The sequence below is a fragment of the Rhinolophus ferrumequinum genome, chromosome 6, assembly GCF_004115265.2.
Source record: "Rhinolophus ferrumequinum isolate MPI-CBG mRhiFer1 chromosome 6, mRhiFer1_v1.p, whole genome shotgun sequence".
Taxonomy (NCBI): Eukaryota; Metazoa; Chordata; class Mammalia; order Chiroptera; family Rhinolophidae; genus Rhinolophus; species Rhinolophus ferrumequinum.
Genome location: NC_046289.1, coordinates 2,500,937 through 2,523,698, shown reverse-complemented (window position 1 = coordinate 2,523,698; position 22,762 = coordinate 2,500,937). Strand labels below are relative to the sequence as shown.

General features: G+C 42.8%; 1 protein-coding gene across 5 annotated transcripts in view; it reads left to right on the top strand.

The window, feature by feature from the left end:
- TECPR2 (tectonin beta-propeller repeat containing 2) overlaps window positions 1–22,762 on the top strand; it is an 86,508-nt gene that overhangs the window by 3,422 nt on the left and 60,324 nt on the right. For 4 of the 5 annotated variants that reach the window (XM_033108828.1, XM_033108825.1, XM_033108829.1 and 1 more), the window contains exons 2-5: window positions 2,074–2,354; window positions 18,578–18,706; window positions 19,056–19,187; window positions 22,566–22,723. In XM_033108828.1, coding sequence (XP_032964719.1) covers window positions 2,136–2,354; window positions 18,578–18,706; window positions 19,056–19,187; window positions 22,566–22,723 — 638 coding nt within the window. In that variant the 5' untranslated portion in view covers window positions 2,074–2,135. Of the gene's footprint in view, window positions 1–877; window positions 1,030–2,073; window positions 2,355–18,577; window positions 18,707–19,055; window positions 19,188–22,565; window positions 22,724–22,762 lie in introns of those variants that run through there. The other variant, XM_033108826.1, reaches the window with a different exon arrangement.

Sequence of the window (22,762 nt, the reverse complement as noted above, 5' to 3'; positions counted from 1 at the left end):
CAAGGACAGTTTCTATTAAGTCATAGTGTTAGCTATTACTGTTATTGCTATTATTATTGTTGTCATTTTGGTTTTAGTGTCCCGTCCTTAAATGACCTACATGCTTTCCCAGGGTGTCTGCCAGCAGCCCTGACAGCCGTTTTGCTGTCATTTGATTTCTGGGTCACGTTGGTCTTGCCCACCTTTCTGGAGTACTCGCACAAACCAAGGATTGGTCTTGTTCTTAAAAAGTTATACATTTATGAACTGTGCTGCTGTATGAACAGAACCAGAGTTCACCATCCCGATTTTCCTTGCGCTTAAAACTGTGTGACCTTGGGCAAATTTCTGAATCTTCCAGAGCTTCAACTTCTGCTAAAAGAGGGTGTGTTAGTCGGTGTTCTTAACCATCACAGAGGGATATGATTATTTTTGTCACCTGTAGAAAAGTTCTCTGAGATGACCCCGCTTATCTCTCTGTGTTGGCTATTGTGACTACCAAGCAAGGTAGGAATCTGAAAATTCTTGGAAAACGGCATATTCTGTACAGATTGGGGGGGTGGGCGGGAGGGGAGATTATTATTCCAGGTTTGAATTGAATCATTGGAGAAAAGATCATATTTTGCTGCTCTTCCATTCGTGTCACTAATTCCTTCCTTGCAAATGTTCCTGTTTTATAACTCATTCATTTATTCAGTAAATATTTACTGAGCATCTCTGATGTGCCTGGCCTTTTCTAGGTGCCAGCGGCTAGAGGAGTGAGTGAGGCAGACATGGGCTCTGCTCCTGTGGGGCTTACAGACCAGGGGTGGTGGTGGAGGAGCTCAGGCAGAGACGGTGAGTCAACAGAAACGAAAGAGGTGTATGGAGAGAGGGTGTGAGAGAGAGTGCTCGGGGGGCAGAGGGGCCACTTTAGGGGTGGCCAGGTAAGGTCTTGTGGAAGAGGGGACATTCTAGCAGAGACCTACATGTTGAGAAGAACAAGAGCTGAGTGACACCTGCAGAGAGAGCATTCCAGCTGGAAGGAACAACCAGTGCAAGGGCTTCTGGGTGAGTTTCATTAGAAGAGGGCTTGGAAGTCAGTTAGCTCTGTAGAAATAGAAAACCCACAGTTCAAACAGACCATAAAACCAGCATCCCAAGAAGTTTCTACTAGAGGGGCTTGAAATCTCCATGGACCTGAAGGATTAAAATGTTTCTCCAGGTCGAAGCAGGTGCAGACATCACCTGTGCTTGTCTGTCAGAGCTGTGACTGATGTTGGAAAGGGCCCAGGACTTGGAGGGAGCAGACCCAGATTCAGGTCTCAGCTGTGTGGTCTTGGGCCAGACGTGTGGGCCTCTGGCCTTCAATACCTTCCTCTAAAAGTTGGGGACGATGCCAGCACCTATGTATGTTACAGGGTAGGGTAAGGACTGAGTGAGTGAGTGGGCTCTTGGTAATTAGAATGTGCTGTGGAAGGATTGCGTACCTATTGAGGGAAGCTCGGAATCCAGAGTGCCAAGAGGTACGGTCTCTGAGGAACAGGCGACAGGCGCTGCGCAGTCGAGGCCCTGGGCTCTGAGGACATTACAGGCCTCCAGCGGGGGGACCGTCGTCTCAGCGTATTGCTGCGTCTGGGATTGGTTCGCTGTTCTAGTGCAGCTGTCTTTCCTGTTTCTCTTTTCCATATTCCATCCTACAGGATATTTCTAGTAAAGCCTTTTCCCCACTAATCCACACCGCTCTCTCCCTCTTCTCATCAGGACCCACAGATTTGCACCTAATCACACGGGGTTTGGTATATTTTCATGGCTTCTTTGCCTCCCTGGCTAGATCCTCAGCTACTTGAGAAGAAGAACTGTTTTGAATGTGGCTTCCGCCCCTCCATCGTATTTATTACCATATAAATTATGGGGGCCAGTACATGTTCAAGTGCATTTTGAATAAAAATGCTCCAAAGTGATCTGGATGACACCTGGATGACACACTTTGTCTGTGTAATTAAGCTCCAGCTATACGATTTACCCACCTAAAAGTTCCTTGTTCCCACTGGTGAACATGATTTCTCTGTGGCATGACTAGATATTGCAAGGATAACAGTGCCTGTTCTTTAGCCCCCAGGTTTCCCAAATAAACATTCCTTTTCCGGCGTGGATCCTCTGTGGAGACCTTGGCCATGGCATCCACGTCAGAGCCTGTTACGTTCAGAGAGTTCTGCCCTCTGTACTATCTCCTCAATGCCATCCCCACGAAGATCCAGAAGGGCTTCCGCTCCGTGCTGGTCTACCTCACGGCCCTGGACACCAGCGGGGACTACATTGCCGTGGGCAGCAGCATCGGCATGATCTATCTGTACTGCCGGCACTTCAACCAGATGAAAAAGTACAGCTTCGAGGTGAGTCCCGCTTTCCTCTACACTGTACTGCGCGTGCGCCAGCCGTGGCTCATGTTGAACGTGCTCGTGAGTTTCGGCACATGGTGACTTACTCCTGTTTGCTGGAACGTGGCCTTCGTCTCTCACCCGGACAGCACTTCAAAAGCATCTGTGGTTGGGGTGGAATATAGCTAAAAACATTGGTGTTTTTAACTTGTTTTTCCTGCCTCCAAAAATGTTGCCTCCCTTTAAAAAAGAACATTTTAGCGTTGACTACTTTGTAGAAGACTTTGGAAGTAGGTATTTTTTTCCTAAGTGTTTTGTTTCTCAGAATACCTTGAAAGACTTGCTTGAGTAATCTCTAGTTATCCTATTGAACTTATTGTGAAGAAAGGACTAGTATCAGTACTGGCTGGCTGCTAGAACAGCTACGTTAAATAAGATCACGTCTGTAGAACCGTAGAACCGCCAAGGGCATCCTGCCTGGCTGGTTCTGCACTGGTTGACTTGGGCATGTCTGTTATTGTAGATGTTGGGGGACACCAAATAGTGGTGGACCATTATGGGATTCACCCATTTAGTTAGTATCTATGCTTTATTTAATGCGTGGTTTTTTTCTAGAGTGACTCAAAGGCAAATGAGTCATGGCTCCTACCTCATGACCTTGTGGGGCTGTACACTGTCTGTGGTTAGTGGGCTTTTACGGACTAAGACAAGGCTTTGTGTTTAAGAGAAATGTTTCCAAATATCTGCATTTTAGTCAAATGTTCAACTTTAATTAAAGTCTTCATTTAAACTTAGTTTTTCTTAAGCCTCTATACTCAGTTTAAAATAACAAAAATGGTTAGCTTGCATTATAGCACTTTCTGAATGCCAGGCATTACTCTAACCTTTAGGTATATTAACTCATTTTATCCTCACAGAAACTGTATAAGGTAGATGTTATTATTTTCATCCTCGTTTTACCAAGTAGACAACTGAGGCACAGAGAGGTCAAAGGACTTGTACAAGGTCAGGCAAGGTTAACCTTGGGACTTGCCCAAGGTTAGTAAATGGTGACGTCATTGTCTGAGCGTGAACAGATTGGCTCTAGAGTTTATATTAATATTTTTTATAAAAATTAAAACTGCTATTTCTTTTTTTTTTTTTTTAAACTGCTATTTCTTTTCTTTGATTAATAGCTTATGGATTTGCTGGAACAAATTCCTCAAACATTTAAGACCATTACATAGTTGATCTTTAAAACTGTAGTTATGAATTAATATATCTGAAATCTCTCAAATACTTCAAACACTTAATACGGAAGACTTTGAATCCAATATAGTGAACCCCTAACAGGATAAACCAAAGAAATCAAACTGCTAAAAACTGAAGACAAAGAAAAATCTTAAAAGTAGCCAGAGAAAAATGACACATTACCTGTGAGGAATGATGATTTGAAAGACTGCAGATTTCTCATCAGAGACCATGAAGGTTAGAAGACAGTGGTACAACATTTTTAAAGTAGTGAAATAAAAGAACCATCAATTAAGAATTCTTTAACCAGTGAAAATATCTATCAGGAAAGAAGATGAAATAAAAATATTCTCAGATGGAAGAAAACTAAGGGATTCGTTTCCAGCAGACCTTTCTTTTTCTTTATCCAAAAGAAAGTGATACCAGAAAGAAATTTGGAACATCAGTAATAGATGAAAAATAGTAAATATCTGGATAAATACAATAGTGCATTTCTCTCTTCTTGAGTTCTTTAAAATATATTTGACAAGTAGCAAAAATTTTTAAAAATTGATTGAGTTATTTTTTTTGGCTGGCCCGGTGGCTCGGGCAGTTGGAGCTCTGTGCTCCTGACACTGAAGACTGCCGGTTCAATTCCCACATGGGCTAGTGGGCTCTCAACCACAAGGTTGCCAGTTTGACTCTTCGACTCCCGCAAGGGATGATGGGCTGTGCCCCCTGCAACTAACAACGGCAACTAGACCTGGAGCTGACCTGCATCCTCCACAACTACGATTGAAAGGACAACAACTTGACTTGGAAAAAATCCTGGAAGTATACCCTGTTCCCCAATAAAGTCCTGTTCCCCTCCCCCCCAAAAAAAAAGTTGAAAAAAGAATTGATCGAGTTTTTAATGTATATGGATGTAGTAACATATAAGACAACTATACTATAAAAGAGGAGAGTAAGGAACCTATATGGTGGTAAGCTTTCTACATTCTACTTGAAGATGTAAAATAATGAGTCTAAATAGATTTTGAAATGTGAAGTGTGTGTGTGTGTTGTGTGTTTATGTGTGGTAATCCCTAGAGCAACCACTGGAAAAAAACAAAAACAAAATATCTGTATAATATGGTATAGTAAAAATCACTATAGACATGTCAAAATGGAATTTAAAAAATGTTCAAACAACTCACAGGAAAGCAAGAAAGGGGAAACAGAAGAAGGAAAAACAAGGAACAAATAGAAACAAATACAATGATAAACCTAAATCAAAATGTATCAATAATTATATTAAATGGAAATTATCTCTTGTTTCAACTAAAAAACAAATTGGAATGGAGAAAAAGAATCATGATCCAATTACTTGTTGTCTTTAGGAAATGCAGTTTAAAATGAATTTATGTAGGAAGGTAAAAAGTAAAAGGATGGAAAAAGACACACCATGTAACACTAATCCAAAGAAATTTGAGGTGGCCATATTAATATCAAAGTAGTCTGAGCAAAGAAATAACCAGGGATAAAGAGAAACATTGCATAATGAAAAAAGGGTCAGTTCACGAAGAAGACACCATAGTCCTAAACAAACAGCTTCGGTACACAAAGGAAAAACTGACATAACTGAAAGAAAAAGTAGAGAAATCCACAATTACCGTTGGAGACTTCAGCACCTCTCAGGAATAGAAGTAGTGACAGAAAACCAACCAGGATATAGAACTGAGCAACGCTATCAATGAGCGTGATCTAATTGACATTTTTAGAACACTCCACCCAACAACAGCTGAGGACACTTTCTTTACAAGTGAACATAGATCGTATTCTGGGTCATAAAACACACCTCAAAAATTTAGAGCAGGCTTTCCAGGCTCTTGTGTTTTACCTTGTTTTGTTTTTTCACTTTTTAATTGCAGTATAATTTCCATAAAGTGTACAAATTAATGAATTTATGTGTATATACACACTTGTCATCACACAGATTAAGGTACAGAACATTTCCAGCAGCCCAGGAGACACCCTGGTGCCACCTCCCAATCAGTACTCGTCCCCAAGGCCCCTCTCTTCCTACTTCTAACACTGTAGAGTAGTTTTGCTGTCCCCTTTAATTGACTGTTGAGTAACCTTCAGCATTAAAGCTTTCACTATTTCACTATTGAGTAACCTTCAGCATTAAGGCTTAGTGTTTCAAGGGTTTTGTTGTTGTTCCAGAAAATGTGTTTGGATGGAACTGGAATACAGAGCAGGACATGGAGCAGTGTGGGATAAGGCCAGAATGGCGGGCCGGGCGCCCCCATGAGGCTGAGGGCTGGAACCTGCCCCTGGGGCAGGGTCAGCTCCAGGACCCGCTGGGCCACGCGTGCACTAGTGTGCACTGGTAGAATTTGGACCCCTTACTCGGGTTACAATTACAGCTGGTTTTCTTTTATAAAACACGTGTCTCGTTGATAACTATTTTATAGGCCTTTTAAAAAAATATAGGGTGGCCAGTTGGCTCAGTTGGTTAGAGCACAGTGCTCATAACACCAAGGTCGCCAGTTTGAGTCCCACATGGGCCAGTGAGCTGCGCCCTCCACAACTAGATTGAAAACAACGACTTGACTTGGAGCTGATGGGTCCTGGAAAAACACACTGTTCCCCAATATTCCCCAATAAAATAAAAAAAAAAAAAAATATATATATATATATATATATATACACACATACATATATATATATACATATATATATATATATATATATATATATATATATATAAACCATTTTAAAAATTCCTGCCACCCATCTCAAAAAATCTTAAGGAAACTAGAGTTTAGTGCTCTCCAGAATGAAACTGCACATTATACCTGACTGCCAGTTGTAAGGTTTACCGAGAATTAGTTTTCTGTTTATCATATGATGAGCCCTATGGGCTTTGAAGGAATATGATACGCTAGGATAACCTCTGCAGGGACGACCAGACTGTGGGGGAACCTAGTACAAATGACTGGACCCAGCACACTAGGAGGGGACCCCAGGAAAAAAACCCGTGTATATGTTTTTAGCTAATTTTCCCTCAGGGACCATAAAAAGATATATACTGGGGCCCAAATCCACATTTGGCAGCCCTGAGTATCAAAAGCATTTTTTGAGCACCCATCGAGTATAGATTATAAACTTCTAATTGTGGAAACTCACAAAGAAAGTAGAAAATAAAAATTCTGCTTTGGAAAGAACACATAATTTGGAGTTAGGATGTTAGGGTTTGAAAACAAAGCTAAATATCTGTGTGTAAAACACGAAGAGATCGGGGCGAACACCCCCATACAGTTCACCATGATTACCTAACTCTAGGTGAGGGTTGAGAATGGGGTATGGTGAGGAAGGGTGTGAAGGGGAAGGAATTTTTGTTTTCCCTGAATACTGTGGAATTACTAGAATTTTTTGGTAATAACATCTTCGTATATTACTTGTGGAAACACAACACCACAAAGATTTGCTTTGAGCTTTGGCTGTCATTAGTGTGTGATCCTAGAGATGAATTAAATACTTATGCCGTTGTTACTATTGTCTCTTGTCTCGTCTTCAGAGCTAGTCTTAGAATCATTCGCTACAATCCCAGGGTTTTACAGATAAAGGACTGTGAGATTCCTGCTCCGGGCCACAGGGCTGGTTGCCTGACCAGTGTGCTCACTTCCGGTGCGAGATGGCGGGGCTTCCACAGAAGCCTGGGTGTGGAGGACAACAGCAGCCGGATTCAGGGGCTCTGGAATTTCCAAGGGAAGATCGAGAGATGCATCGACTAGTTTAATTTAGGGGGAAGCTAAGATTTTTTGGGAAGATAAAGAAAAATAAAAGTTAGTTTGCCCTCTAATAAAACCATGAATGGCATGGATGAAAGATCATGTTCTCAAATGGAGTATGTTCTTAAAGAAGAAAGCAGACCTTTTGTGTGATAAACATAGTCTGCCATGTGTTTTCAAGAATAGTGCCTTTGGAAACCTTTTTTTTCTACACAAGTTGGTAGGAGAGGGCAGATGGAGACACAAGAAATTCTTCATAGCTAGTGCCAAAAGCACAAAGAAAATGTGAGGAGCTAATTATAAGTACAGAAATGTGATAAACTTGTTAACTACATGGGTGTGGCATACATAAGAATAGACGAGAAAGATAACTTGGCCTAATTTTCTGTTCTGAAATTAAGTGTATGCTCTCTTAGCATTCAGCAGATTGTTGAACTTCCACGGCTTTGCCTTCAGAACTGTGGCTGCACGCACCACAGCACTGCTCGTTCCTGTTTCTGCCACTTTTCTGCACTTGCTCTCCCGGCGCATTCATTCAGCAAGTGTTTGTCGAGGGCTTGCTGTGTGCCGGGCCTGTGTTAGGTCCTGGAGACTGTTAGAGACACAGCAGGCGAAGTCCCAGCCCTCACGGAGCTAGCTGAGAGTCTAATGGGGAGAACCAGAAAAGTGACACATAGACCAACAAGTGGGAGACGAGCTGAGGGGACAGTAAACCAGAGAAGGGGGTGATGAGTGCCAGCAGGGGTGGTCCCGTTGTAAATAGGAAGTTCGGGGAAGGGCTGACTGAACAAAGACCTAAAGAGAATGGACAGCATGCCATGCTAATGTGTCTGGGGTAGCATATTCCAGGTCGGAAGAAGGAGAGGCCTGGGAGTGGGAACGTGTCTGCTGTTTTCCAGTTAGAAAACTCCTGCCTTACAATGTCATAAATGTTTACCTGACTTATACCTAGTATATTATTTTAAATGATGCAGAAATGGGAGTTTTTGTCTCGCCACCTCAGCCAAAGACGCATTTGCCTAATGCCTGCCCTGTCTTTCCTGTGGAAGTGACCCCTAGATGCATTGATTAGGGTCCCGTGACCTGCAGTAGCATCGCAGTACGGATGGATCGCTTCAGTTCATTAGTTGTTGGGAATTTAGCCTTCAATTTTTTTTTTTACAGTGACTCATAGTAAAAATTGTATTTTATTACATATCCATTCTCCGTAAATTCTCTAAGTTCATTTTAATTCCAAAAATTTTTTAAATGGCAATTGACAGGGTGAGTAAAAATGTGTATGAAATTGTAATGAGTCAAAAAGAGCGAAGATACTAGTGGGAAAAGAACAAGACGGGAGGAGTTGCTATATTGGGTAATAAGACTTGTAAAGCTTCAGTAACCAAGGCAAGTATCAGTACAAGACTAGATAAACAGATCACTGGAAGAGAATAGAGAAGTCAGAAAATTCAATGTATGTGAACACTTGAGTTATTGCCAAGGTGACACCACAGAGGTTTCCCAGTAAGTGATGTGGGACGTTGGGGGGAAAACGAAACTCCATCCCTACCTCACTTCATATGGTTATCTTATCTCAGCGTATTTAAAGGTATTACTCTGTTGTCTCTTGATTGCTGAGACTGCTCCGGCAGTCAAATGTTTTTCCTTTATAGGTAATCTGCCTATGTCTCGATCACTACTGACAGAATCCCTGGCCCCAGGGACTTCCTTCAAATCCGGTGGACAGTGCCTACTCCAGTTTGCCTTATGGAGTTAAGAAAATTATTCTAGAAAAGCAGATGCCTTTGTTTAACTTTTAGATCATTAAAAAGTTGTAGAAATATTCAAACTTTAAATTGTGGTTATTTGTTAGTAAAAGAAGGAAAATAGTGAAACAATTCTTACGCATTTAATGAATTCGAATCTTATTTGAGTCTTCTTAAATATTTCAGAATATTCAGATCTGTTGGTTATTTGATATGCCAGCAGTTTCTACTGCAGGCTAACCTTGCCGCATCAAAAGAGGCCCGTAGAGAAAGCCTCGCTGGACCTCACCGTCCCCAAGGCCCTGCTCACAGAGAACACGGGTCCCGTGCACTCGTCTCGTGCCCAAAGGGAGAGCTGCCTGCCAAGGGGCCTGAGAAGCCCTGGAGGTGAACTGTGTGTCTGGGAACCATTCCCAGCTTCTTTCCAATCCGACTTTTCCCATCAAGTTTCTTCTAGATTTCTGTTTGAGGAAATTAAATTGCCGCAATGAGGCAACAAGAAGTTGCCCCTTAGGAAGATGGAAATGAGGGAACTAGAAGCTGAACCCACAATAGATGAGACCTGAGATGGACGGAGTCTCCTGAAAGAGACGAAAGAGTGGCTCCCAGGCCAGAATAAGACTGAACTGTCCTCTTATCAAAAGTAGAGAGAATGTGACCGCAGGAAGGGAGCTGAAAGTCTGTGGAAGGGGCCGGATTCCCTGTGCAGCTGGGTGTGGGGTCCCTTTGCGAGCCGGGAGCCCCTTGGTGTACTGGCTCTGATGCTTACAGTGGTGTGGTCAGAAACTGCTCCATGCTTGGCAAGCAGCTTTTGGGCTAAACTCGATGCACATGTATTATACAGCGGCCAGTGAGGGAAGAGGGTACCGTTCACACCTAAGAGTTCATTGTAAAATAGTAAGTTGGCTTTGCAGCTTAAACTTCCACTTCTAGTGCAGTAGATGACATGAGACAACGTCCCTGAGCTGATCAACACAGGACACTAGGATCGAGTATCTGGGGCAGGAAGGCTGAGGCCACACCCTGCAATCAGGTGTTAGCTCACCAGTGTGAATCTGTGTGTGAGGCACCTACACACTCCCGTGTGTAAGGACACGCACCTGTGGCAAAGTTGTGAATAAGAGCAAGGGGACAATTAGTCTCATGTTAGTGATTTTGGTGGCTGGGGCATGAGGCAGGGAGGGGCCCAGAGGGCTTCAAAGCAGCTCTTGACGTTTCCTTTCCCCAGCTACGCATAGATGAGGACACGTGGGTGTGGGTGCGTGTCTTCTGATAAGGCTATTGTGTACACTTAGGCTGCAGGCCGTCTCATGTACGGGGGCATATTTCATCATTTAGAAATGAAAACCAGGACAGTCTGTGCCAGGAGGCACCGGGGGTTCATTGCACTGGCACCCTGAAGGCTGCAGCCTTACCTGCCGCCGCTGTTCTGCACCTGTGAGAACAGACCACGTCCTTCCCGTGACCCACCTGCGCGTGGTGTCAGGCTCCCGTGTTTGCTCATGGGTCTGCTCCTCTCCTAGGCCGTGGGTGCCCCCACGCTAAGCACAGCAGAGCCGTCAGTAAACATTTCACTGCTTAACCCTATGTCAGTGTCCATCTCATTAAAACTTTCTTTCAAATAGGCCATTAGATGTTATCAAGGTCTGTCTCTGTCTGTAGACCTGTATGAAAAACAGTGCTAGCGTGGTGTTTTAATGAAGTTAGTGCAGTAAAGACCCACGTTTTAAATAATGTGCAGTCAAGATTCCCGTGTTAAATGAAGGTTGGTTTTATGAAATGGAAATACTGCTGAAAAGAGGCCAGTAGTGGATTTGAGCCTTGAGTGTTTGGGTATCCTGAAAGAGGTTTTATGTATCCTGATTCAGCCATAAAAAAATCACCCTCAAATATTTGATCTCTTTCAATAAAATAGAATTTTTGTCCATGTTTTTTTACTCTGTATGTCGCTTGGTAATGACCTCATCTCAGTGACTCTCTCCTGTTGTGGGGCCTATAATTGATGACGCTGGAGCCACCAATGTGCTCGTTCCGAGATTGCGCCTCCTACTGGCTGCTCCCAGCCGGTGCCCGAGTGTGGCTGGGGCCGGAGGCAGGTCATTCCTGTGAAAACAGGTGACACCTCTGACAGGTGACTTTGGCTTGGGGTGTCCCCTTTGCTAGAGTGGCCCACAGACCTCAGGGACACTTACTTCCAAGCTTCTAATCACAGCCCGGTCTTACTGGTGACCAGCCCCCGTCCAGGAGCCCACTCAGACTCACCTCAATAGAACCAGCGAGCTCCCTGTGCTCTTGTCGCTTAGGAAGTTACAAGGGTTTTAGGAGCCCTGTGGCAGGAACCAGCAGCAGAGACATATGTATGTTTGTTATTATTTCACAACTGAGATCAGTTAAAGGACACATGTTGTAAACTCTAGAAAAACTGCTATAAAAATAAAACAGGTAGAGCCTAGTAAGCCGTGGTGCACACGTTTAACTTGCGTAGACTGCACTGCAGTGTGAGCCGACCTCTCCAGCCCTCCGTCTCCCCTCTCTCCCTCCTAGCTTGCAGAGGACAGTTCTTCCTGCTGCCTCCACCTGATCCCCCCCAGCCACGGGGTTTCCCCAGAGAATGTCTTGCATGTCTAATTCCGTCCCGAGGGCCTGCTTTCTAGTGGACACTCACTAATGCAGTGGTGGAGTCCAGTCTTTCAAAGCTTCCATCACCTCACTGACTTTTGTCTGCTCATTCTGTCAGTCACTGGGGGAGGGGCGTTAACATCTCCCAACAAAACTGTGCAGTTATTTTTCTCAGTTCTGTCAGGTTTTGCTTCAGGTATGTTTTTTTATTGTGGTAAAATGTACATAACTAAGTTTACCATTTGAACCATTTTTAAGTGTCCAGTTCAATGGCTTTAAGTACATTCACACTGTAGTGTTGTTTCGTGCAACTTAAAGTGCTGTCATTAGGTACCTGTACACTTTGGATCGTTACGTCGTCTTGTTGAATTGATCCTTTTATCACTATAAAGTGTCTCTTTTTACCTTTGGTAATATTCCGTTGATATTAATATGGCTACTCCTGCTTTCTTATAATTAGGGTTTACATGGTATATCTTCTCCATTCTTACTTTTAGTTTATCTGTGCATTTATATATAAAGTGCATTTCTTTCTATCTAAAGTAGGTAGCCTGAAGTTGGGTCCTACTCTTTTATCCAGTATGATGATCTCTACCTTCTAATTGAAACATTTAGATTATTTACATTTAATGTAACTATTAATATGGTTGGATTTAAGTCAAGGTTTCTCAACCTTGACACTATTGATGTTTTGGTGTGGGAGCCCTGTCCCGTGTATTGTAGGATGTTTAGCAGCATCTCTGGTTTCTACCTACTAGATGACACTAGTACCTCCCAAGTCGTAGCAATCTCCGGACATTGCCAAATGTCCCATGGGTGCAGGGAAGCAAGATTGCCCCCAATTGAGAACAATTGGGTAAGTCTGCCATTTTGGTTATTGTTTTCTACTTATCCCACTTATTCCTTATACCTTGTTTTTCTTTTCCTACTGCCTTTTGGATTAATTATTTTTTGTATTTCTGTTTTATGTGCACTATGGCTTATTAGGCTCTACCTTTTTATATTTATAGTAGTTTTTCTAGAGTTTACAATATGTGTCCTTTAACTTGCTTCAAAACATTTGTGAAACATTGTGAAATAATAAGAAACATATATACACTCGTCTCTGCTGCTGGTTCCTGCTACAGGGCTCCTAAAACCCTTGTAATTTCCTAAGTGACAAGAGCACTGGGAGCTCGCTGGTTCCATTGAGGTGAGTCTGAGTGGGCTCCTGGATGGGGGCTGGTCACCAGTAAGACTGGGCTGTGATTAGAAGCTTGGAAGTAAGTGTTTCTGAGGTCTGTGGGCCACTCTAGCAAATTAATCAAACCCGAGGTGTCGTTGGAACCTCCAGTCTAGTCTGTACATGAGTCAGAAGCACAGGTGATGACCCAGGCTTGCAACTGGCATCTGAAGTGGCAGGAGGCAGTCTTGTGGGACCGAGCCCTTAACCTGGGGGATCTGATGCTCTCTCCAGGTAAATGGTGTCAGGATTGAGTTAAATTGTAGGACACCCAGCGGGTGTCAGAGACTTGCGTGGTGTCACAGAAGAAAAAACCCCACATATTTGGTGACCATAAGCATCAGAAATAAAGTGTTCTGTGTGAGAGTAAAGACTCAAAGGTGGAAAGCTGAGTTTTTCCTTTACATCAGTCTACTCAAGTAATATGATATCACTTCGCAGATGATATAAGAACTATACAACCATTGTATTTCACTTTCAGATGTTTTTGTTGCTAGTATATAGAAATACAGTGGATCTTTGTATATTTCACTTGTATCCTGTTTTGTAGATTTCTTTAGGTTTTCTGCATAGATGATCACGTCTGCCCATGGAGAAAGAGTATTATTTCATCTTTTCCAATCTGTATGCCTTTGATTGTTTTCCGTGACTTCCTGCACAGGCTAGGATGTCCAGTATAGCGACCACAGTGAGAATGGACATCTTTGCCTCAGCATTTAGCCTTTCACCATTACAGTAGCTGTAGGTGCCACACAGATGCTTATATTTTCACTCCTAGTTTTCTGAGAGTTTTTGTCATGTGTAAGTTTTGAAGTTTGTCGAATACTTTTTCTGCATCTGTTGAGATGATAATATGATTTTTCTCCTTTATTCTATTAATATGTTATATGACTATATGCAGTGAGTTTTGGTTATTAACCCAACCATGTATTACTGTTGTAACCTTTGTCATGATATAGGTTATCCTTTTTAAAATCTTGCTGTATTCATTTTAGTAATATTTTGTTAAGATTTCTTGTGTCTGTGTTCATGAGGATATTAGTCTATATAGTTGACTCTGAACAACACAGATTTGAACTGTTTGGGTCCACTTATATGCAGATTTTCCCAGTAAATGTGTACAGCACTGTGAATATATTTCCTCTTATGATTTTCTTAATAACATTTTCTTTTCTCTAGCTTACTTTATTGCAAGAATATACATAGTATATAATACACATTACCTACAAAATATGTTAATTAACTGTTTATGTTATTGGTAAGGTTTCCGGTCAATAGTAAGCTATTAATAAAGTTTTTGGGGAGTCAAAAGTCATATATGGATTTTCGACTGCGTGGTGGGTCAGCACTCCTAACCCCTGCGTTGTTCAAGGGTCAACTGTAGTTTTCTTACGATGTCTCTGGCCTTTCTCATCATACATGTAACTGTCTAGTATTTTAGTTCTGTTTTTAACTACTCAAATTAGATGTTGGTATTGTACTTTCTAGTCATTTTTTAGGTTCCCTCGTGTTTTTACCAACTTCTTCGCTCACCATTCTTCATTACATCTCAGTTCTTCCCTTTGCAACCATTTTTCTTCTTTCTGGAGTCCATCCTTTAGTACTTGTGTTGAGGTCTTTTAGTGGTAAGTACTCTGTGGACTTTTTTGTTTGAATGTCTCTGTCTTTGAATTGTTTGGTCAGGGAACCATTCAAGGCTAACGGTTTTTTTCTCTTAGCGCTTGGAAGATGATACTCTGCTGTATTCTGAATTGTGTTCTTGCTATTGAGAAGTCTGTTTTTTAATAATGATTCCTATTTGGTTATTTGCATTTTTTTCTCTGACTACTAATATTTTCCCATCGTCTTTGAGGTTTTACTGTCTGACTACAAGGATTATGTGTGTACTGTTTTTTCCATGAATCTTGTTCAAGGCTTGTGCTTCTGAGGATGCAAGTGTTTTAATCAGTTTTGGATAATTGGTAGCCCTTGTCTGAAGATATTGCCTTCCCTTTTCCTCTCTTTTCTTCCTTACTGGAATCCTGATTAGACATAGGTTGGACTATATCTAATCAGGATATAGATTTAGATATAGCATATTCTGTCTTCTATGACTCCTAACTTCTCTTTCATATTTTTTTATCTTTTTGTCTCTTGCAAAGATCTGTCATCTAGTTCACTATTTTCTTTTAGCTGTGATTAATATATTTAATCTACCACTAAGATTTTAAATTCTTTTGATTCTTCTTCATTCCTATCTATTTGTGATAGTAGCTTGCTCTTATATTTCAGTTTCCTTTTATATTTCTTTTAAATGTTTAAGCATATTTCTTTTTTTTTTTTTAAGTGTGTTTTTCCAGGACCCATCAGCTCCAAGTCAAGTAGTTGTTTCAATGGAGTTGTGGAGGGCACAGCTCACTGGCCCATACGAGAATCAAACCAGCAACATTGTTGTTAAGAGCACCACGCTCTAACCAACTGAGCTAACCGGCCACCCCCTAAGCATATTTCTCTCATGTCCTGGGTCTCTTCCATCTAAATGAAGTACTTTGTTGGGGGTGAGGGATTATATAATTCTGTTGCCTTTTTCAGCTGATTCTTCTTCATGGGGCCTCTTTCCCCGTGGTCATTTGCAGTTTCGGGCAACATGGCTCATCCTAACCCGTGTGAGTGCTGAGGGACCTGGGGGCAGAGAGTGCTCCACAGACAGGTTTACGCTCACTCTGCTGGCCCCTTGGGGTGCTGCTAACATGGCAGCACTTTAGTTACGTTGCCTGGCTTGGAGCTGCTTCTGAATAAAAAGGAAGAACAAATTCAGACTCTGATGCGGAGTAGGGCAGGCTTGTGATTACAGGTTCTTAGGAAAGATTCTTCCTTTCTGCACTCCCATCAGTGCCTGAGATAAGACACAGTCCCTTGTCAGCTCCATTTGCCAGCAAATCCAATTTCCCTTAGTTTACACTTCCACGGAGGGTTAGGTCTTCCGAGGTTCTGGCTTCTGCAGAGGATATCGGTTCCAGCTCCCCACCTCATCTGGCCTGAAGCCTTGTCCTCGTGATCCCTGCTCAGCTCTGAGCACCGAGGCTCTGCGTGTTGGCCAGATAGTCCCAGGGGAGCCTGTGGCTTCAGCGCTGGCTTCTGTTCTGGTTTTGATACAGGAGAGTTAGCATGTCCCTAGGTAGACAGGGAGGTCCCTGGTGGAATAAAGAAAAGACAGCCATATCCTAAAACTTCAGGTTTTGTAATCACTCCTTTTCTCCAGGACATAATGTAACAAGGCCCTGAGATTAATCATAAAATTCATTTTGGCCTGACAAATGGAGCAGATCTGATAGATGAAGAGTGGGTTACTTTGCTAATTCCTTTAGGATGGGCAAGCAGAACAAACCTGGTAGACGAATTTCACTAGAAGGCATCAGTTCCCTTCTTCAAACAGCTCCCCTTCCCCAAGCAGGCAAGGGAAGGTATAAAAGTAAGAGCTTTTGCCTCAGTCATGGGGCACCCCTATTCGGGACCCTCTCCCGCTCGGGAGCTGCACCTCTTCTCCTGCCTCTAATAAACTATCCTCTTTTTAAAACTTTTTGCCTCTCCCTGGTCCGTGTTTCCATTCTTTGGCTTCACGAGACAAGATCCCGGCCCGCACCCAGAAACTGCCGGCAGATCCAACATCACCTGCATCAGTTTGGCAATACTCTTCACTTGGGCTCCTGTGGATTTTCTTTTTCTTTCTAGAGATCAGCTTTAAAAGGATGTTTTATGTATCTTACATTGTATTTCAAGGGGTTTGGAGAGAAATGTTCTTCGGAATAGCTAGACACGGTACTGTTGGAAGTTGAAGCCACGTATTTTGTTTATCTGAAGTAAAGTGTTGAGAATCTGAGTCTTGAGATGTTTTGGTTCTTACGCCAAGAACCATAATGCTTATTAGTAATCATATTGAACAGCATTAACTCAAACTTAGCACACTGGTTTATTTAAAAGCACAGGCATAAGCACCACACACCGATATTCAGGCTTCCAACCCATCTGAGTGATGAGTTTTAGTTTGAAACCATTCACTCAGAAAACTTACACAAGTTTTAAATTTGTGCTATGACATAGCAAGATCTCTAGTGAATGATTTTGATTCCCGATGTGGTGGTGGTGGTATTTATAATTACAGATTCCCAAGGAAAGTATTCTCTTTTCAACGTCCTGCTACCATGTCGAGACTATTCCTACCTAAACATGTTGTGTGTTACCTTCTTCCCTCAAAGCAGCACCATGGATTCTGCTGATGGGACCATCACTCATGTTCCCCACACTCCAGATGACCAGGTCCTTCATTCTCCTTCCTCTGCACGAGCCTCCCACGCCTTCTGTCTGGGAGGCCTGCGGGCTCGCTCACAGAGCAGTGAGGCCGAGCAGGACCTCTGGGGAGCCACACTGGGGTGCACCCACACTCCTGATTCTCTGGCCATGGGACCTTAGACACATCCCTTACCTCTGTAAAATGAGGATGACCACGGCACCTACCCTCACGGTTGTGTGAGGATTCAAGGAGCTAACAGGTGTAAAGTGCTTCTCAAGTTGCCTGGGACAGGGAAACGCTCAGGAGGTGAGTTGCTCTGCTGTTTTCTCTGCTGCTTCGTCATTGTAACCAGGTCTTAGTAGACTCTTCCATCTTCACAGGGTTTACTGCCTTCGTGCCCGTTTGGTTCTCCACTCCTCCAACTAGGGGCATACCACCTCCTGCCCGAACTGTCGCTCAAGGCTCCCAGTGGTCTGCCTGCCCACCCGGCCCCACTCGCCCCTCCCTCTGAATCGCCTCTGCCTGACACACCAGCAAGATCAGGGATCTTCAAGGGCCCCTCTTTTCCTTCCTGTAGCTTAAGAGCCAAACGTCTTCCCCCGGAATCACGATCTGGCATCAGGACTATTTATAGCCCATGAGAATCCCCTGAAAGCTGTGAAGATCAAAGTGAGCTTAGTCATCAGCATCCCCACCGGCTGTGGGGGGCTTTTCAAGTGCACATCTCATTGCCACAGCTAAGCTTTAAGAACAGGGACTGCAACCCACTTTAGTTTGTTACCATGGCAGCTGACTCAGTCTTCTGAACACGGAGGATGTGCTTATCTATTGACAGATTGACTACCATCTAAATTACCACAGTGGCTTGGATCAAAGTGGCTTATTGGATGGATGTCTTGCCCTACGTCTCAGCAAGGCCAAAACAGTTGTGTAATTTTTCTGAATCAATGGTTTCAAACTGAAAAAATGATCACTTATGAGGGCTGGAAACCTGAATATCTGTGTCAATGCTTATACGCGTGTATTTTAATAAACCAGTCTGTTGAGCTTGAGTGAATATTATTTAATATGATTACTAATCTCAGAACCGAAACACACCAGGAACCATTTATAAAGCACTTCCAGGTGTGTTGTCTCATTGGTCCTCGCAGCGAGCCTGTGTGGCAGGCAGACTGGGACCACAGTGTCTGAACAACTTGTCCATGAGAAATGCGGTTTTTAACTTGGTTATTTCAGTGATTAAACACCTAGGAAAGAAAAAGAAGGGCTTAACAGATTTAATTCTGAATTGTGTGCTCTTCCTGTCAGGGGTATGTGTAGGCTGCAGCCCGATAAAGTTTTCCACTCCACTGGTAATGTTTTACAACAAGTTTTGGTTTTGGATGTTTCTCCTTTAGGGGAAAACGGAATCCATCACAGTGGTGAAGCTGCTGAGCTGCTTCGATGACCTGGTGGCTGCGGGCACGGCCTCTGGGAGGGTTGCAGTGTTTCAACTTGTGTCTTCATTGCCCGGGAGAAATAAACAGGTAAGCACCAGTCATTTTAGCATTTGTTAGCTTCTTGGCAAATTCCTCATGGATTTTAAAATGAGAAATCCTCCTCTGCCTAGAAAATAGGTGCTCGGAGAAGCTTAACACTATGTTCTTTATAATCTGATACCATTTTTGTTCCTGGTAGGACATAAAGCACGGCAGAATGATTTAAATTTTGCTTCATATTCTATGGCCGTTCCCTGTGGGTTTTAAAGATAAATAGGCAGGTGGAACCCAGGTCCTGCCCCAGTAGGAGGGCTGCATCCCACCTGTCCACATAGCTCCATCTCACAGTGTTTATCCTTTGCTTTTTCTCATGTATATTTTTATCATTTATTCATAGCTTCGGAGATTTGATGTCACTGGTATTCACAAAAATAGCATAACAGCTCTGGCTTGGAGCCCCAATGGAATGAAATTGTTCTCTGGCGACGACAAAGGGAAAATTGTCTATTCCTCTCTGGATCTAGACCAGGTAAAATTATTTTCAGAAATATTGTTGACTGTCTTATATTTGGAGAAATTATACTCATAACTGAATTTTCAGTCAGTCAGCTTGTATTCTCCATCATCCTCCCCCTGTAATCTCAGCTGTTACTTGTAACATTTTCTTTCCAGGACTTTTCTAATGTTGTATAAGCTTCCGCATCTGGGGCCAAAGAATTGGCCTTTGTTTCTACTGGAACGCTCACTTTTTCATTCTCCTGTTGTCTATTGCTACTACTTAGAAAAGAAGCCCCTGTCGTTCCCAATTCCTTGAAGGGTTTGCAGGCGGTGTGAAGCATTTCATAATCATAACTGGAAGGGAGCCGTGCTTCCTGGGGTGGCAAGCTTGCCCCTGGCCACACCTTGCCTGTGTGAGATGACCTGTGGGAGAGAGGCAGGCGGGGAGGTTTGGTGGCAGCGCCATCCCAGCCCCCACCCTCGTGTTTGTTATTTTAGTTAATCTGCACAGAGTACCCTGAGCTATGTGTTCTCATCCCCAATCAATAGAGGAGACCACCGCAGAGATCCCGTCACTAGCCCAGGGTCACAAGCTAATACCTGGCAGAGCTCAACTTCAAACTGCGACTCCGCTCCAAAGCCTGCACCTTTGCTGCCGTGCCTGCGCATGCGCGTAGCGCCCTCCAGCCCGCCTGTGCCATTTGGGGTGGTGTCGTCAGGCCTGCTGGGCTGCACTCCTTCCTCGGTGGTGCGAGCCTTTCGTTGGCTTATTTGCAGCCTTCGTTCCTAGCCCGTGGTAGGAATTCAGCAATTCCTAGCTGAGTGGTCTTTCGTCCCTCTGACCCAAGACTGACTTTTTACAAATACTCTCTAGCAATAGTTCTCCACCTTTTTGGGTTCAGGACCCTTTTACATCCTAAAAAGAGGATCCCAAAGCACTGTTATTTGTATGAGTTACATCTACTGAGTGCGACGTGTTAGAAATTAAAACTGAGAAATTTTAAAATATCTATTGTTTTTATTTTGAAATCATAATAAACTTATATGTTAACAAATAATATTTTTGTGAAAATAACTTATTTTTAAAACAATTAGAGTGGCATTGCTTTACATTTTTGCAAATCTCTTTAACGTCTGGCTTAGTAGAAGACCGCTGGATTCTGCCTTCAATCTGCTGCATATACATTATGTTGGTTGGAGAATATAAAGAAAATCTGGCCTCACATAAACATGCAGTTAGAAGTGGGAGGAGTATTTTAGGATCCTCTTTAGAGAATTGTGGATATTCTTCTTTAATCATATCAGTGGTAGTTTCTTTAAAGGTTGGTTACAGTGTGGAATCTGAAACCATATGGGTGAATGTTTCATGCTCTGCCACAGTAAAATCCACTGGTCTGTCTTGCTCTCCTAACAGCTCTCTGACCCATGTGTGATCTTGTAACATGGTGCATTGGTCACTTAGAAAATGTTGATCCATTGAGTGAGGCAGATGTTCCAAATGTTGAACATTTAATTATATACTATCAAAGGAAGCGCATGTTAGCATCAGCTTCATTCTGATCAGAAAAGCCTGGGAATCGGTCAAGTTCACAAGGGTGGATACATGTTTTCCAATGCCGATCTTCACTTGAAAACTTGAACACTTTATTATCAGCAACAAATACTATCACTTGTCCGTGAGGTGACAGACTCACTTTGTTCTTTCTGAGAAAATGTCTGCCAAGTATCCAAGTTGGAATAATTATAGTATTCCAAGTAAAAAATTGGTGCCTGTGAAGAAGCAGCTGGCTCAGCCGACAGCTCTAACAGCCACACGAGTGCTGTCCTTGAGAGACCAGAGAATTCCAGACGCAGGGGAGGGCATGCAACAAAATACAGAAAGACATGTACCCGAGGGGCAAGATTTAAAGAAGTTGTAGTTTTCCTGCATCAAAGACGTTGTTCAGTAAAATGTATGTTTTCACTGCGAGTGCGTGGTGGGGCAGGACACAGGGACAACTGCTGGGTTCGCTGCCCTGCTCGATGCGGGCGCCCAGACTCCAGTAACTGTACCCACCGTGGCTGTTCCATCAGTACTGTCAGCTCTGAACAAGGCAGATACAGCCTAGTGTCCTAAAGACAATGGTTTTGACCTCGCAGACTCCTGAAAAGGGTCTTAGGGACTCTCAGCAACTGCGGACCACACTTGGAGAACCGCTGCTGTGCAGGAGGATGGTTTGTTAGGGTTAAGGGTCCCCTGCATTTGTACTTTCCTGATGCCACTCCCCCAGCCTGCGGGCAGTGCAGGGAACACTGCTCATGCAGCCCCGTTTCCGGAAAGGGAGAGATAGCCATGTGCACAAAGCAGTGTCCTTAGCACTCTGATTAGTTTTCCTCAGCTTTAGTGAGGTTCTGATAGGTGTTTTTAAAGACAAAGTGCTTCGTGAGATTTGCCAAAAAAAAAAAAAAAAGGAAGATGCATGTTTTTGCAAATTCAATACAATAAATTTCATTCCATTTCAAGCTAAGTCAAAAACTGAAAAGCTACCGTTTGCATAACTGCAAAGATGGGAGGAAAATCTGCCTCAAAAGTCCTAAGTGTTTAGGGGGTAACGGGAATTTCTCTAAATTTTGGTGGTGGTTACATGACTTATGCACGTGTCAAAATGCATAGAACCGTATGTCTTAAAAGGGTGAATTTTACTGTATGTTAATTTAACTAATCTGATTGCTGCTCCCTCTTTCTCCCCTAAAAATGGTCTATGATATCTTATCAATATTTCTTAAACAACTGAAGAAACTGATTCAGGAGAAGAGTGACTTATACAAGCAGATCTTTGACACCAAGAAATATGTTTGTGTTAGCAGTAAAATGCCTTCTACAATTTCATATTTGTTCTTTAATATATTTAATACCAGTTTAATTTCTTTCTAACGTCTTGTTTTCTCTGACCCTTTCAGTGTGCAAGGATAAAATGTCCCCAAAATTGCTTTGAATTCTTTGTGAGGGGAAGTGTAATATGAACTTAGCTGGTCGTTGTCACAATAATTTTATAGAATGTCCCATTGCGTTCTATTAGAATAAATCATACACATGGTGCAACATATTTATGCTTAGATCTTTATGAATTCTTTGAACTATCTATTGATAACATTTTTAAAGAAACCATACAGAATTTTCAGATGTTTCTTGTCAAACTTGATGTGTCCTGAGATAGGTGTTAACATTGACTATTTTCTCTCATTAGTTAAGGACTTTTCCAAATAATTGTATTGCAATGGATTGACGCTGAACTTAATGAGAATGAGAAGCGTACGTTTTCAGGTGTAAATTGACCTGAAAGAAAAATAACAGAAAGGGCGCTTCCTAGTCATGGAGGCAGGCTTGCACACCACCTTGAGCCGAGTCTGACTGGCCTTTCTCTAACAGGGTGTCTGTAACTCCCATTTGGTGTTAGAAGAGCCGTCTTCAATTGTGCAGCTGGATTACAGCCAGAAAGTGCTGCTCGTGTCCACTTTACAGCGAAGCCTGCTGTTTTACACTGAGGAAAAGTCTGTCAAGCAAATCGGAACCCAGCCAAGGAAAAGGTGAGCTTCTCAAGTTTTCGGCCTGCTGGTTACAGAAGG